This window comes from Mytilus californianus, unplaced genomic scaffold (genome assembly GCF_021869535.1).
Source record: "Mytilus californianus isolate M0D057914Y unplaced genomic scaffold, xbMytCali1.0.p SCAF_7, whole genome shotgun sequence".
Taxonomy (NCBI): domain Eukaryota; kingdom Metazoa; phylum Mollusca; class Bivalvia; order Mytilida; family Mytilidae; genus Mytilus; species Mytilus californianus.
The window spans coordinates 21,034,822-21,047,252 of record NW_026262723.1 but is presented as its reverse complement, the minus strand read 5'-3'; the positions used below and the strand labels follow the sequence as shown (position 1 = coordinate 21,047,252).

At 32.0% G+C, this 12,431-nt stretch overlaps 1 protein-coding gene across 3 annotated transcripts in view; it reads left to right on the top strand.

Annotated features, from left to right (window-relative positions):
- Positions 1-6,652: 6,652 nt before the first annotated feature.
- Positions 6,653-12,431, top strand: part of LOC127708836 (RUN and FYVE domain-containing protein 2-like) — a 102,542-nt gene continuing 96,763 nt past the window's right edge. For all 3 annotated transcript variants that reach the window (XR_007985405.1, XM_052213980.1, XM_052213981.1), the window contains exon 1: positions 6,653-6,880. Coding sequence is in view for 2 of the 3 variants with exons in the window: in XM_052213980.1 (XP_052069940.1) it covers positions 6,706-6,880 (175 nt within the window). In the remaining variant the exon portion in view is untranslated. The remainder of the gene's footprint in view (positions 6,881-12,431) is intronic.

Below are 12,431 nucleotides of genomic sequence, written 5' to 3'. Positions count from 1 at the left end.
TCAAAAGGTCAACTCGGATCACTGAGCACAGACTAATTATAGAAACATTCTGGACGATTACGGAAAATTACGCTAAAGTGTTGAATAAGAGTACAAGACTACAAGTTTGCCTGTCAATCAAGTGTCCTCATATCAAACATTATTTAGGTGTATAGTATAAACAAATACAAATTCATTTGCATTTAAGATAAGAATTATCTTTTTTTGTTGATAGCTAAATAGCGCTTAGATTTATCAGAGAAATATTATACATTTCATTATTTTTTATGTCTCCGAATGGATTTATTTGTAATTACCAGAGACATAAAATACAATATTATATGTCACTGTGATTACTTTAATCAGAGACATAATTACAATATACTATATCTGTATATATATATGTAATAGGTAGAATGTTAAACCAACACCGTAATTCTTCAATGTTCAGAACAATTTCCTCGCATTATCATGATTGTCAGCACACATATTTATAATTTACACAAAAAAAACATGAATATTACGTACGACAGTGTTAAAATTTATTTATCAAATATTAATAAAAAAATAAAAAGGTTAGAAAATGTTATAATATTATAGTTAACACTGTTAAATGTGTATTTGTTACAAACTTCTTAAAGATCCTTAAAGATAGTAGGACTTTGGTGAATAGATAAAAGAAAGTCTATATGCCGCGATGTTCCCTAAATTGGTGGAACTTTATATAGTAAATAAGGATACATCAACAAAATAAACACAGAATGGAAACTTTTGTCAGGATAATAAATAAACGTAGGTGAAAAAAAAACCTGTCAAAATAGGTGCAATTTGGGTACCCTAACGCAGAGACATATATACACATATGTCTCTGCCTAACGTCAGTTATGATATTAGATGTCAATATGGCTTCTCATTTTCTTCTAGTTCTGACATCCATTTTAGCTATTAACATGACAAGGCGTATCGTTTAGAATTGAGTTTATTGAGTACTGAGTTGGCGATACAAGCTAGTGTTCCAAGTAATTACTTTTCTCAATCTGTCTTCCGAGTATTTTCTTGTTAGTTTTCGATAGCCATTTAAACTTTTAAAATTATTAATTGAAATTTCTGTGCATTAACAGAGTCTGATGAATATTTAAATTACGTAATTATTCTTTTAAATACGACCAAGGATTACTATACCTCACTATAAAGATCCTTAATACGACCAATCGGCAGATATTATATGTTAATCGGGATCTTCACAGGGATATGGGCTTATATTCCCTAGCCGTCAATGTTATATATCTCCTGAGACGCCAGGCGAAGGGGGTATAGGGCACTATCTAAAAGAGTAACAATTTTAAAACAGTGTACGCCATTAATTTCTACATGGAATGGTAGTTCATGTCAATGCTGTGCATGTAGATAGTTTTATAGTACTTCATTTTCTGCTCGATTTGTAATGTCATTTTACTTGGGATGCTTATCTGCTCTAGTTGCAGCATGTAGGGTTATAGCTATATAAGAAAAAAGGCGAAAAAAAACAAAAGGAATATTCAAACTCATAAATCCAAAACAAACTGACAATACCATGGCAAAAAAAAAACGGAAAACGACGAAAAGACACACAACAGTACACAAAGCACAACAGTACACAAAATACAACATATAAAACTAAAGACTGCGCAACACGAACCCCACCAATACCCGGGGGTGTTCTCAGGTGCTCGGAAGGGTAAGCAGATCCTGCTCCGTGTGTGGCATCTGTCGTGTTGCTCATGTAAGTACAAGCACAGTGATACTGAAGTCTATTTCGGTAGGTCACATTCAAGGAAAAGACGGGATTGTGGTTACAACAATTCGAACATATCTGTCGTCATCTGTGAAACAGATATTCCATAACGGTCAACCAACTCGTGATGGCGTCCGTAAAATTTACGAAGGGATGATTTCAACTTTACCACATGGAACTCTTGCTTCAATAGCTTCCTTATAAGTAGATACCTCTATCATGGAAATCACGATAGGAAATGCAAACTCCGGAATGTCGTATCAACTCGGCGATATATACTCCATATGCAGGTGTTGCTGGAATGTTGCTACAAAGAAATGGAAAGTTGGCAATTGGGAAACTAAAATCATCTCTTGTGTCTTAAAGCTTTGCTCTCAACCGACCCTCATTATCTATTTCTAGATGTAAGCCAAGCTATGAGGCAGACTTAACTGTATCTGTTGTGTCTTTTATTTCAAGTTCAACATAGTCACCAACTTTGAATTATTAAGTGAAAGAACATCCTCTATATAGCGGAATGTAAAGTTAAAGCATAAAGCTAGCTTCTTTCATACTTCTTAAGAAGCTCCTGTATGAAGTCGCCCTCATATGAATAAAGGAACATGTCGGAAAGAAGAGGAGTACAGTTGGTTCCCATTGCGATTGTTTGTTGAAAACCACGTCCTCCAAACGTTACGAATATGTTGTGAATCAAAGAAATCAAGCATCTTGATTATTTAATTTTTAGAGAATTATTTGTTTAAATCAGAGTGATTTTTTACAAAGTAAGATTATCCCTCCCTAAGACAAGCTACTTGTTTCTACGTTGGTCATTTATTTATGAAACAAAGCAGGACCAATTCTTTCAATTGTCTTTTAGCTTTGAATACTTGTGTAAAGGGTAGAAAAGTCAAAGGTTTTAATACTATTGCATGATGAAAGAGATTTAGATTGTTTGTACTCTTACAGATCTTTCGATTTTTAGTATCCACATCTGATTCACGCCGCCCCTAGAGTAGATAGTTTCACAATAACTTTGAAGCCCGGCTTTGATTGCTAATAAAATTGATATAAATAATTTAGAAAGAGGAGGACTTTGAAGACCCAGCAATATAACGTTGTTTGTAAGGACAATTATGTAATCCAGTTCTTCATCTTTGGTTGACATTCCAAAGGAAAATAGCCGAACAGACCTATGATTATCCAGGATTTCCTCCTTGGTAAGGGTCGTTGGTGTATATGTAGCGATTATCAGTTTGTCTGCATAATGATATTTTACAATATCAATATGCAGACAACCTGATACTCGATTTATCGGGTTTTAGTATTTGCATATTTTGCATGATAGAAACAAGTGTTTTCTTTGTTTCACCAGCAAAATGACTTGATAAGTTCGGGTCAATCTTATCAACGTCGGCTCATTCATTATGACGTAGGTGATATGTCCGGGTCATAGTTATTAAGGCCGGGTCAACGTATTTGATGTCACAAAGCCGTGGTATGGAATTTTATTAAGAGCTGAGCAGAGTAATACAGACAGTGGGACGGCCGATAAGTTAAGTTTCCAGATGAATTGTCAATGCTTAATTCATTTATCAAGCAGTTTATGTAATGTGATCTACACACATAAACGATGTTGTTTGGGGCTTTGTCTGCAGGGACAACAACACATTTGTCATGGAGGTAAGGCAGGTGCTATGCAAAATTTGGGTCTTTATATCTGATGCTTTATTTTTGTGATAGTAGTAGCTTTATATGCTTATCCATCTTGGTTGATGCATTATTTTGCTTTTTTCACCATGCATGTGAATTATGTTATGCATATGTATATATGTGTGTTTTATTTTTTATTGTGTGCATTGTTTGTTTAAAATGTATAATGTACTGATGCATGCAGTCGGTTCAAAAGCTCTATACTAATTAGAGCTTATGTTATTTGTTTTGAAATTTTGCAAGACGACTTTAAGTTAAACATTTGATATGATACTGTATTTTCTTTTGTATATACCCATTCCCTTAAGGTTTAGGAAATTGAATTTTTTTGAAGGAGATAATTGCAACCAAAGTTCAAGGAAATAATCTCAGAAATGAAAATGAGCAGTTCGTTATTTTTATGAGCGATCACCCAGTTCAATTTAACACGGACATCGCATTACCAGAAATTGAAAATAAGGCATAACATATCTATAAATCAGTACTGAGATTACTATAACACTGTGTTTTGGCAGTCTCAGATCAGTATCAACAAAATTTTATCCCACCATAAACTTTTGTTTTGTCAAATAAACACGTGAAACAAACGATATACATAATATTAAATAAAATAATAAAAGTAAGTGGCCGATATGTAGTTTACAAAATACTTAATATTTCTTTGGTTAATGTTTTTTTTTGCAAAAAACTTTGAAATAAAACTGGCATACAAAACAGATGAAAAAATCCATGTACAATGAAAATTACATAAAGTAACAAAACGAGGAAGAGCTATCATTTAAATAGGGGCGGAGTGTCAAATTATATACCGTTTTGAAAGAAAATTCGTCTCTGGTGTATTCTATATATACATTTGTATTACTATTTTCCGGATTTCTATATCTCAGAAAGTATAGAATTTACTGCTCTACATGCTGTAGTTTTCTCTGATGGATCACTTGGAAAATAACAAAATCTTGTACGACCTTCAACATGGATTCCGAGCATCAAGGTCATGTCAAACTCAGTTGGTATCATTCATACACTCAAGAACTTGAAAAAAAACTACAACAATAACATTCAAACTGATATAATTGTGATGGACTTTGCTAAAGCATTTGACAAAGTAACTCATAAAAGACTTCTCTTCAAACTTAAATATTATGGCATTGAATACAACACCTTAGAATGGATAGAAGCAGCTCTGCCAACTTTTAATAATGCAAATGCGTGAGATTTGGCCAAAATCGTAAAGATCAAAGAGAAAAAACAATAGATCAAAGGAAAATGCCGCCAAATAAGCATGAAAATGCGTGAGTCTCACGCTCAATAAGAAGATTTCCTCACATCCCACACACAAACAGTCATTTTTGATGGTGTACAATCAGACAAAATCAATGTTCCTTGTGTACATAAATGACTTTAAAGAACACATGAAACATAGCACCCTAAGATTATTAGCATATGACAACATTATATAATATAATAGGGATCCAGTAAATTGAAAAAGATAGAACTAATTAATACTTTGCCAACATGTCTTTTTGAAAAGAATTGGGGAAACACCTAAACAAACTGAGTAAACTTACAATTTATTACTCATTTGTTTTGTCTAACTTTAGTTACTGCCCTTTGACTTGGCATTTCTGAGGGGAACAAAATACCAGAAAAATATAAAAAATACAAGAACGAGCGCTTCGCTTTATGTATGAAGACTATCAGAACTCGTACGAAACACTCCTGCAGATTTCAAACCTTCCATCACTAAAAACTCGTAGAATGCGCTCAATTGCCTTGGAGACCTTTAAAATAATTAATAAAAAATGTCCTTTATTTATTCAAGATCTTGTTGTTATAAAAAAAAACAATTCATATAATTTCAGGTATGTAAACACTGCTGAGGTACCTAGACCAAGAACCTCAAGCTATGGTAAAAGATCTTTTAGATTTGAGGCAGCACAAATATGGAATTCCCTTCCCAATGAGGCCAGAACTATGACCTCTTTTGACCAATTTAAGAATTATATAAGTTCCTGGTGTGGGGGTCAAAAATGCATTTGCAGTTCGTGCCGTTTCCATCCAGTGCTGCCTCATAGCTGAGATTTCTTTCTTTTTTTATTTCTGGCCTTTTGCTCTGCTTTTTTATACATTATTATATATAGCTGTATTTCAGTGATTGCTGGTTTTCCAATTCAATGCACCTAGATGTGTTTGCCGCATGAGCATCAAGTTAACCCTGGAGGTTCAGAAATCAAAATTAATTTGCTTATATTATACATGTTATATTTGCATGCTTTTTCATTTTTATTTATACGTATTCAGTGCATGAAACTGCATGTTTTTTATATGATAGTCGGTTAAAGAGCTCATCAGAGCTCATGTTTTCTCTGTTATTATGTACATATATGCCGACTTCAAATAAAATTTACGTACTTACTTACTTATATAGTCTATATTATGTTAATTTGAGAAAAATATCATGAATAAAACGGTATGGGTCACAGGGCTTTTTTCAAGCAACACTGGGTTCTGCAAAATTGTCGCTGATTTTGTATGGACTATACATGTAAAAACCAATGTTGTGTAAATCTGGGACTATTAGGGACGACATCAAAAGATCAATGTAGGATAAAAAACTTAAATCAAATAGTTTGGGGGTGGGGGGTTAAAATTGCTGCAAGTTTTGTTTATCCAAAATCGATTTTACATATATCCATTTTGGTCAATAATTTTTTCCCAAATTAAGTTAAGAGGGGGTGGGGGTCAGTGAAAAAACTATGTGAATTAAGTTTTTTTTATCCTACATTGAACTTTTGATGTCGTCCCTTATACTAACGTCAATATATTATGACCAAATGTAAATAGATAAATAAGTATCAAATAAAGAATAGAATTTTGAAATTAAATATGAAAAGATAATAGTTCTTAACGTGCTTTCAGAACATAAAATGCAAACTGAATTAGGGTAACAGAACTCTCTCTTTTTTTTATAAATAGAACAAGAATTTTACAGAAAGATTTTACTATACAACTCCATGTACAAAACAAAATATGTAAATTTACTGTACATTCCTTTATGAAAATAAATAATTTGCATGACTTAGCTCCCCTTACATTGAAAAAGATAGAGCGAACAAAACATATTCTACGTTGGTATCCCTTGAATAATCTTGCAACGTAGTTTAGTAGCTCGATTTCGTCTGAAATTTCGAAAATGCCGTCTGTTTATTTCCACTTGAATCAACACTTCACAGCAACAAATAGGAGCTCCTCCTACAAACATGGCGGAGACAGGACCAAAACAAACTTCTTTGCAAGATGAGTTAGCTGCTGCAGACCGAAGATCTAAGTCAGGGTCAACAAATTCTGAATGGCCACAGCCTATTCTAGCATCTATTTCAGCTGTCAAATCTGTAATTTCAACTCCAAAACCAGTGACTTTAAAATTTAGACAACGTAAGCTTATAATACTACTGATTACATGCAAACCGGTGTAAATTCAAATATGTATAAATTATCTATGTATGTCATGTGTAATTGGCGTTGCCATGTTCAAAAATTTATAGTCAAATATGGTAGGAATTTATGTCCAACAACACACAACAGTTAGGCTATGTGTTTTACTTTTGCAGCAAGTGCTCAATTCTACTTTAGATGTAAAATGATACCCCTTTTTCAATCATTGTCAATAGCTTAGATCTGCCTGGTTTGCTTATTGCTTTCATTGACCTCTCAGAATCGCAATTGGTCTTGATATGGTACAGTGACACGTCCCATGGACATTATTACTCAAAGGATCCATCATGTAGCGATCAATCCAAATACCCCGCCATAACATTATCTGCACATGATCTGTCTTTGTCTGTTAGAAGATCCAACCCTGTGGAACATCCTGTGGTATAAATGTCTTCCAGTTCTTTATAGTATTGGAGTTGGAATACCAAGGTCTTAAAATGCCAACCATTTTGACCTAACTTTATAAAAAAATATATATATATATAGTCCTATATTATAAGTGAGCAGACACTTTACAAATGTATTATGGACCTCAATACAAAATGCTTGACCAGGTATGACTTTTGATCTACATTGTACACTAGCATAAAATGATTATGTAAAATCAGTGCAATAACCATCTGTGAAAAGCCATGTATTTTGGTAAAATTTTACCCTGAACAAATTGCAATAAAAAATTTGTGTTTATTTCCAATTATATTACTTTCAACAATATATCTATAAGGTTTTTTGAATATTGGAATACAGGAAGCATATTATTGCAATGAACCATTGTGGTTCAATAAAACTAGGTTAGTTAAGTTTTTGTTGTTGATAATAGTACTTTTTCAATGTCTCTTTCTAGAAAATATATGAAATAAACTCAATAAAAATATGGTTCACTATTCTTTGAAAATCTTCTTTCCAATCCACACATATCAAATCATTAATAATAAATGTTAAGAAAAAAAAGTAACTATGCAAAAAATAAATTATCTTCTAAAATTGAAATATTAAAAGGCTATGCCTCAAGAAAGAAAAAAATCTCCATCTTTTGACAATTGAATAGAATCTAATTATACATGAAGTAAGATTATGGCAATGAAAATAACCCTATGACAACCTACAACTATTCACCTTCATTCTAAAATAATTGTTTTCAAAGTCAGTAAGCAATCCTTAGAGGTGAAACATAGTATAGTTGAGCCTGTAATTCAGTGGTTGTCATTTGTTGCTGTATATCATATTTGATTTTTGTTCATTATCAGGCCATTAGTTTTCTTGCATGAATTGTTTTACATATATATGTCATTTCAGGACCTTTTATAGCTGACTATTGGTATTGGTTTTGCTCATTGTTGAATGCTGTACAGTGACCTGTAGTTGTTAACTTCTATGTCATTTGGTCTCTGGTGGAGAGTTGTCTCATTGACAATCATACCACATCTTCTAATTTTTATATTATGTTTGAAATTACGAACAATCTTCACAAGTGAGTTTTGAATTTGATCTGTTTCTAAAAATGTATACTTAAAACTTTAAACATTGAACCTTACTTGATCAAATTATGAAATTGTAACTTAAAAGAAGTTATGCGAATTAAGGAAGCCACTGTCATTGACTCACGTTTAGCACATTTTATCCACTGAAAAAAATGTTTGTCATTCTGCATTAAGTGTGAGTCTAGCAAGTTTTGATATGTTTGTTTGTACTGGTACTCCATATCTACTGAGCTTACATTTAAGAAGTTTGTGAGTAACAGTATCAAATGCTATTACGCTAAATAGTTGTTCACTACATTTGTACATGTAGTAGCTCTGTGTCCTGTATATGGATTATCACATATTCTCTTGTGATAACCTTATTTTTTGCATTGCTGATATGGCATTAAAAGAAAAGCACTTAGATGTATCAAACTAGTGGGCTGATTTAGATTCCCATGGGAATTTCAATGGGAGAGTCATATCAGCCCTCTGTGCAAAACCCACATCAGCTGACTTCTGGTTTGGAGAGTCATGTAAAAAAAAATGTGGTTAAAACTTTGTTTTTGTTTAAAAAAATATTACAATGTCATGAATGTACAAATTTTGAGAAGCATAAAAATAATCATAGTCAGCTCAGATCTTGATGAAACTTGATATATACTTATCTAAAACTTATCCTGAATTATTTCCTGGTGTCTTAATTTACAAAAATGTATACCCATGCTTTATTTGCACCAGTATTAATTACCAATATTTTTTTCTGTGCCTTACACAAAAATGTGCAAATTGGGTACCTTCATTACATGTCAGTTGTCTAGTTATCCTCTGTAATATCAATATATAAAGAGAAAAAAACTCATATTTTGTAGACCATTGAAAGCTAATGTCAAGTTCATTATATATTGACTGAAAACTATTAAGAAAACAGATCTGAGTACTGTATCTTGTATGATAAAATATTTCTTTTCATATCAAGGTTAAACTTTAAATGTTTGAAATGCTGGGCTAGTCTGATATTTTGAAATTAGATAACTCTACTGGAGAAATATTGTATCTCACTCAATCAATGCAGTTAAAAACTTTCTGAAATTTTTTTATATATATTGATTATTGATGGTTTTTGAAAGGAGTTCAAAGGACAGGGCATATTTTGGCTTCAATCTGATCAAAGGTTGATAGCCATGTAGCAGAGAAACTTCCTTGAATTTTAAAGACCATAAACAATGATAATCTGTTTATTCCTGTTTTCCTAGAAATGTCAATGACATTTGATTGATGACGTTCTTGCATTCTCTCTCTATTACTAATATTAGTATTCCACTGAGAAAAACCACTTCCTTCACACATCTTATCCAAGGTTCTTTTCTTGTCTTAACAAGAATGGTGCCATTAGTGGAACAGAAACCACTTTACCTTACAGAGCACCTGATATCATCTTTTGTTTTGTCTGCATCTATGTTGCTCACACTTTAGTTTTCTATGTAACGTTTTTGTGGACTTATTTTTCTGTTCACCATTTTTCATTTGACCATGGTTTTGTCTGTCTCTATTGACTTAAAGTTTATTTTTGATTGCCCCCTGGTACCCTCTCATCTTTTCTCATTGTACCAGTACACAATGATTGAAAGGGGAAGAATTTTTTTAATCAAGTATAAAGATGTCAATCTGTTTCCTGTTTTCGATGGAAGCTGACCAGTTGTCTATTACACTTACTAGTTGTTCACTACATCCATGACATCAAAGATGTGTCCTGTATGAGAAATTTATCACTTATATTTTCTTGTTATAACCCAGTGATAAATTTAGTAGTTCGTCAAAGAGTTGATATTCTGAATTTTACCATAAAATTTGCAATTAAACCAGTGAGTATAATTCAAGTTGAATAATACACTAAATGCATGGCATTTTTATCCCCCCCTTTTTATGTTACAAATTGAGGCAAGTAGGAGACTTTCTATTTTTTTTTCCATTTACTAATGTTTATTAGGGTACAAATTCTGCTGAATTAACAGTTTATTTTAGTTAAATATATTTCATTGTGATTGAATGATTATATTTTTTTGTTGTTGTTGGAAAATTTCAAGATTGGATTTAAAAATTATGAGCTAAAAAAATTTATAAATTGGTACTATATTTTTTGGTTTAATTGTAATCATGACAATCTTCATTGATTGAATTTTTGCAGTTTTCCTGCAGATAGACGTTGGTATCTCCAGGCACTTAGTTTCCTCCTCCAATAAAAACTGGCCACTACTATGTAGCAAAGAACTGAAAGAGGTATTAAACACCAATCAATCAATGTAATCAAGACATTTAAGAGGCTAGTGTGTCTGAAAACCAACAAAGGATTGGGTATGATAAGGCCAATCTTACTATAAAAATGTAATTAGGGATCAATTAAATAACATTCTTGAAATGTTCACAAGACATAAGCCTGTCTGATATAAGTATTTGTATTTTTGGTTCATTCTACATATTTGATTTTGGGATTCAAACTTCTTGCATTAAATGCCAAATTGCAGAAACTGACAACATAATTAACCTCATTTGGAGATCTTATAATTCTTTTAATATAAGCAAGGTTGGCAATAAAGCGGTCAATACTAGTATTGACCATGCCAGCGGTAAATACCGGTAAATACCGGCAAATACTGGTCAATACTGGCAAATACTGGTCAATTGAAATTTTGATTGGACTTTACTATAAAAACTAGTCTCTACCTCAGGTCAATTACTTGGTAAATGGATAGATATAGTCACAAGGCAGAAAGTCACTCATTTACTACATTGTACATGTACTAGGACAAAAAGTCACAATTAATTAGTTCATGATAGATATAAGAAGATGTGGTATGAGTGCAAATGAGACAACAATTGATTAGTTCATGAACATGGTTTAATGAAGATTTATCAAATATAAATTTAATCATACAACAGATATAGTCATTAACACCATGAAGTCAGTCACTGAAAAGAGACTATATAACATCTAGTTTTCTTAACAGTTATTTTGAAAGATGCAATTAAAAAATTTTAAAAAAAAGTTTTATATATATGTATGTTATATATTTATTAAAAAAAACATTTCCTGCATTTCGAAGATTTTTATCATTATGTTGAATAGTCAGGAATTAATTCATTGTTTAAAACAATCTTCAGAAATCACTTTTATGACTTTTTTCCTGTTATGTCAACATTTATTAGGGGACAGTTGTTATAGTTATTAAACTTTTGACACCTATTAGCCATATAATAGGTAATGCTCTGATAATCTATATTGCTAGTCACTTGTAATTCTATTTACCTGTAAAATTCAAACCTTTTCAAGAAAAAAAATATCTTGATTTATACATGTTAAAATAACTGATATTTAGAGCTGCTCAATTTTATATGTATACCAACAGTATGCAATATCATTACCCCTAAGAACCAAATTAGTCATTTTTAATGTTTTAATAATCAATAACATACCAATATCATTCATTTTTATAAACTGAATCCTGTCAAAGGAATAAAGTTTTCCCTCATCATCCAATTTTTAACTAGAATTGATAGACAAGTCAGTCAAAAGAAGCATGAAAATTTCAATTGACCAGTATTTGCCAGTATTGACCACTTGGGGAGTATTGTCCGGGGCGGTAAATACCGGTAAATACCACTGGTAAATACCGGGGGCGGTAAATACCGCCCAACCTTGAATATAAGCCATAGCCAAACCAAAAAAGAGATATCTTATGCAAAGTTGTTTATGTGGGTTAAATATCTGTTTTGGTCAGGGTTTGCATCAAATTTAAGTTTGCAAAACATTTTTCTTTTTTTTAATCAAATCTAGCTATGACAAAGTGACATCACAACTGATTTTTCTTCACAAAAAATTCCAATTAGAAAAATTTAGTTCATTTAGCATTAAAAATTAATGTTATTTTTAACATGTTTATTAAAAGGATATAAGAAATTTACTCTGTCAACAATTTCAGATACAAGATAGTGTCTCTTACATTAACTTTCTCTTTCATAAGATTTAACCT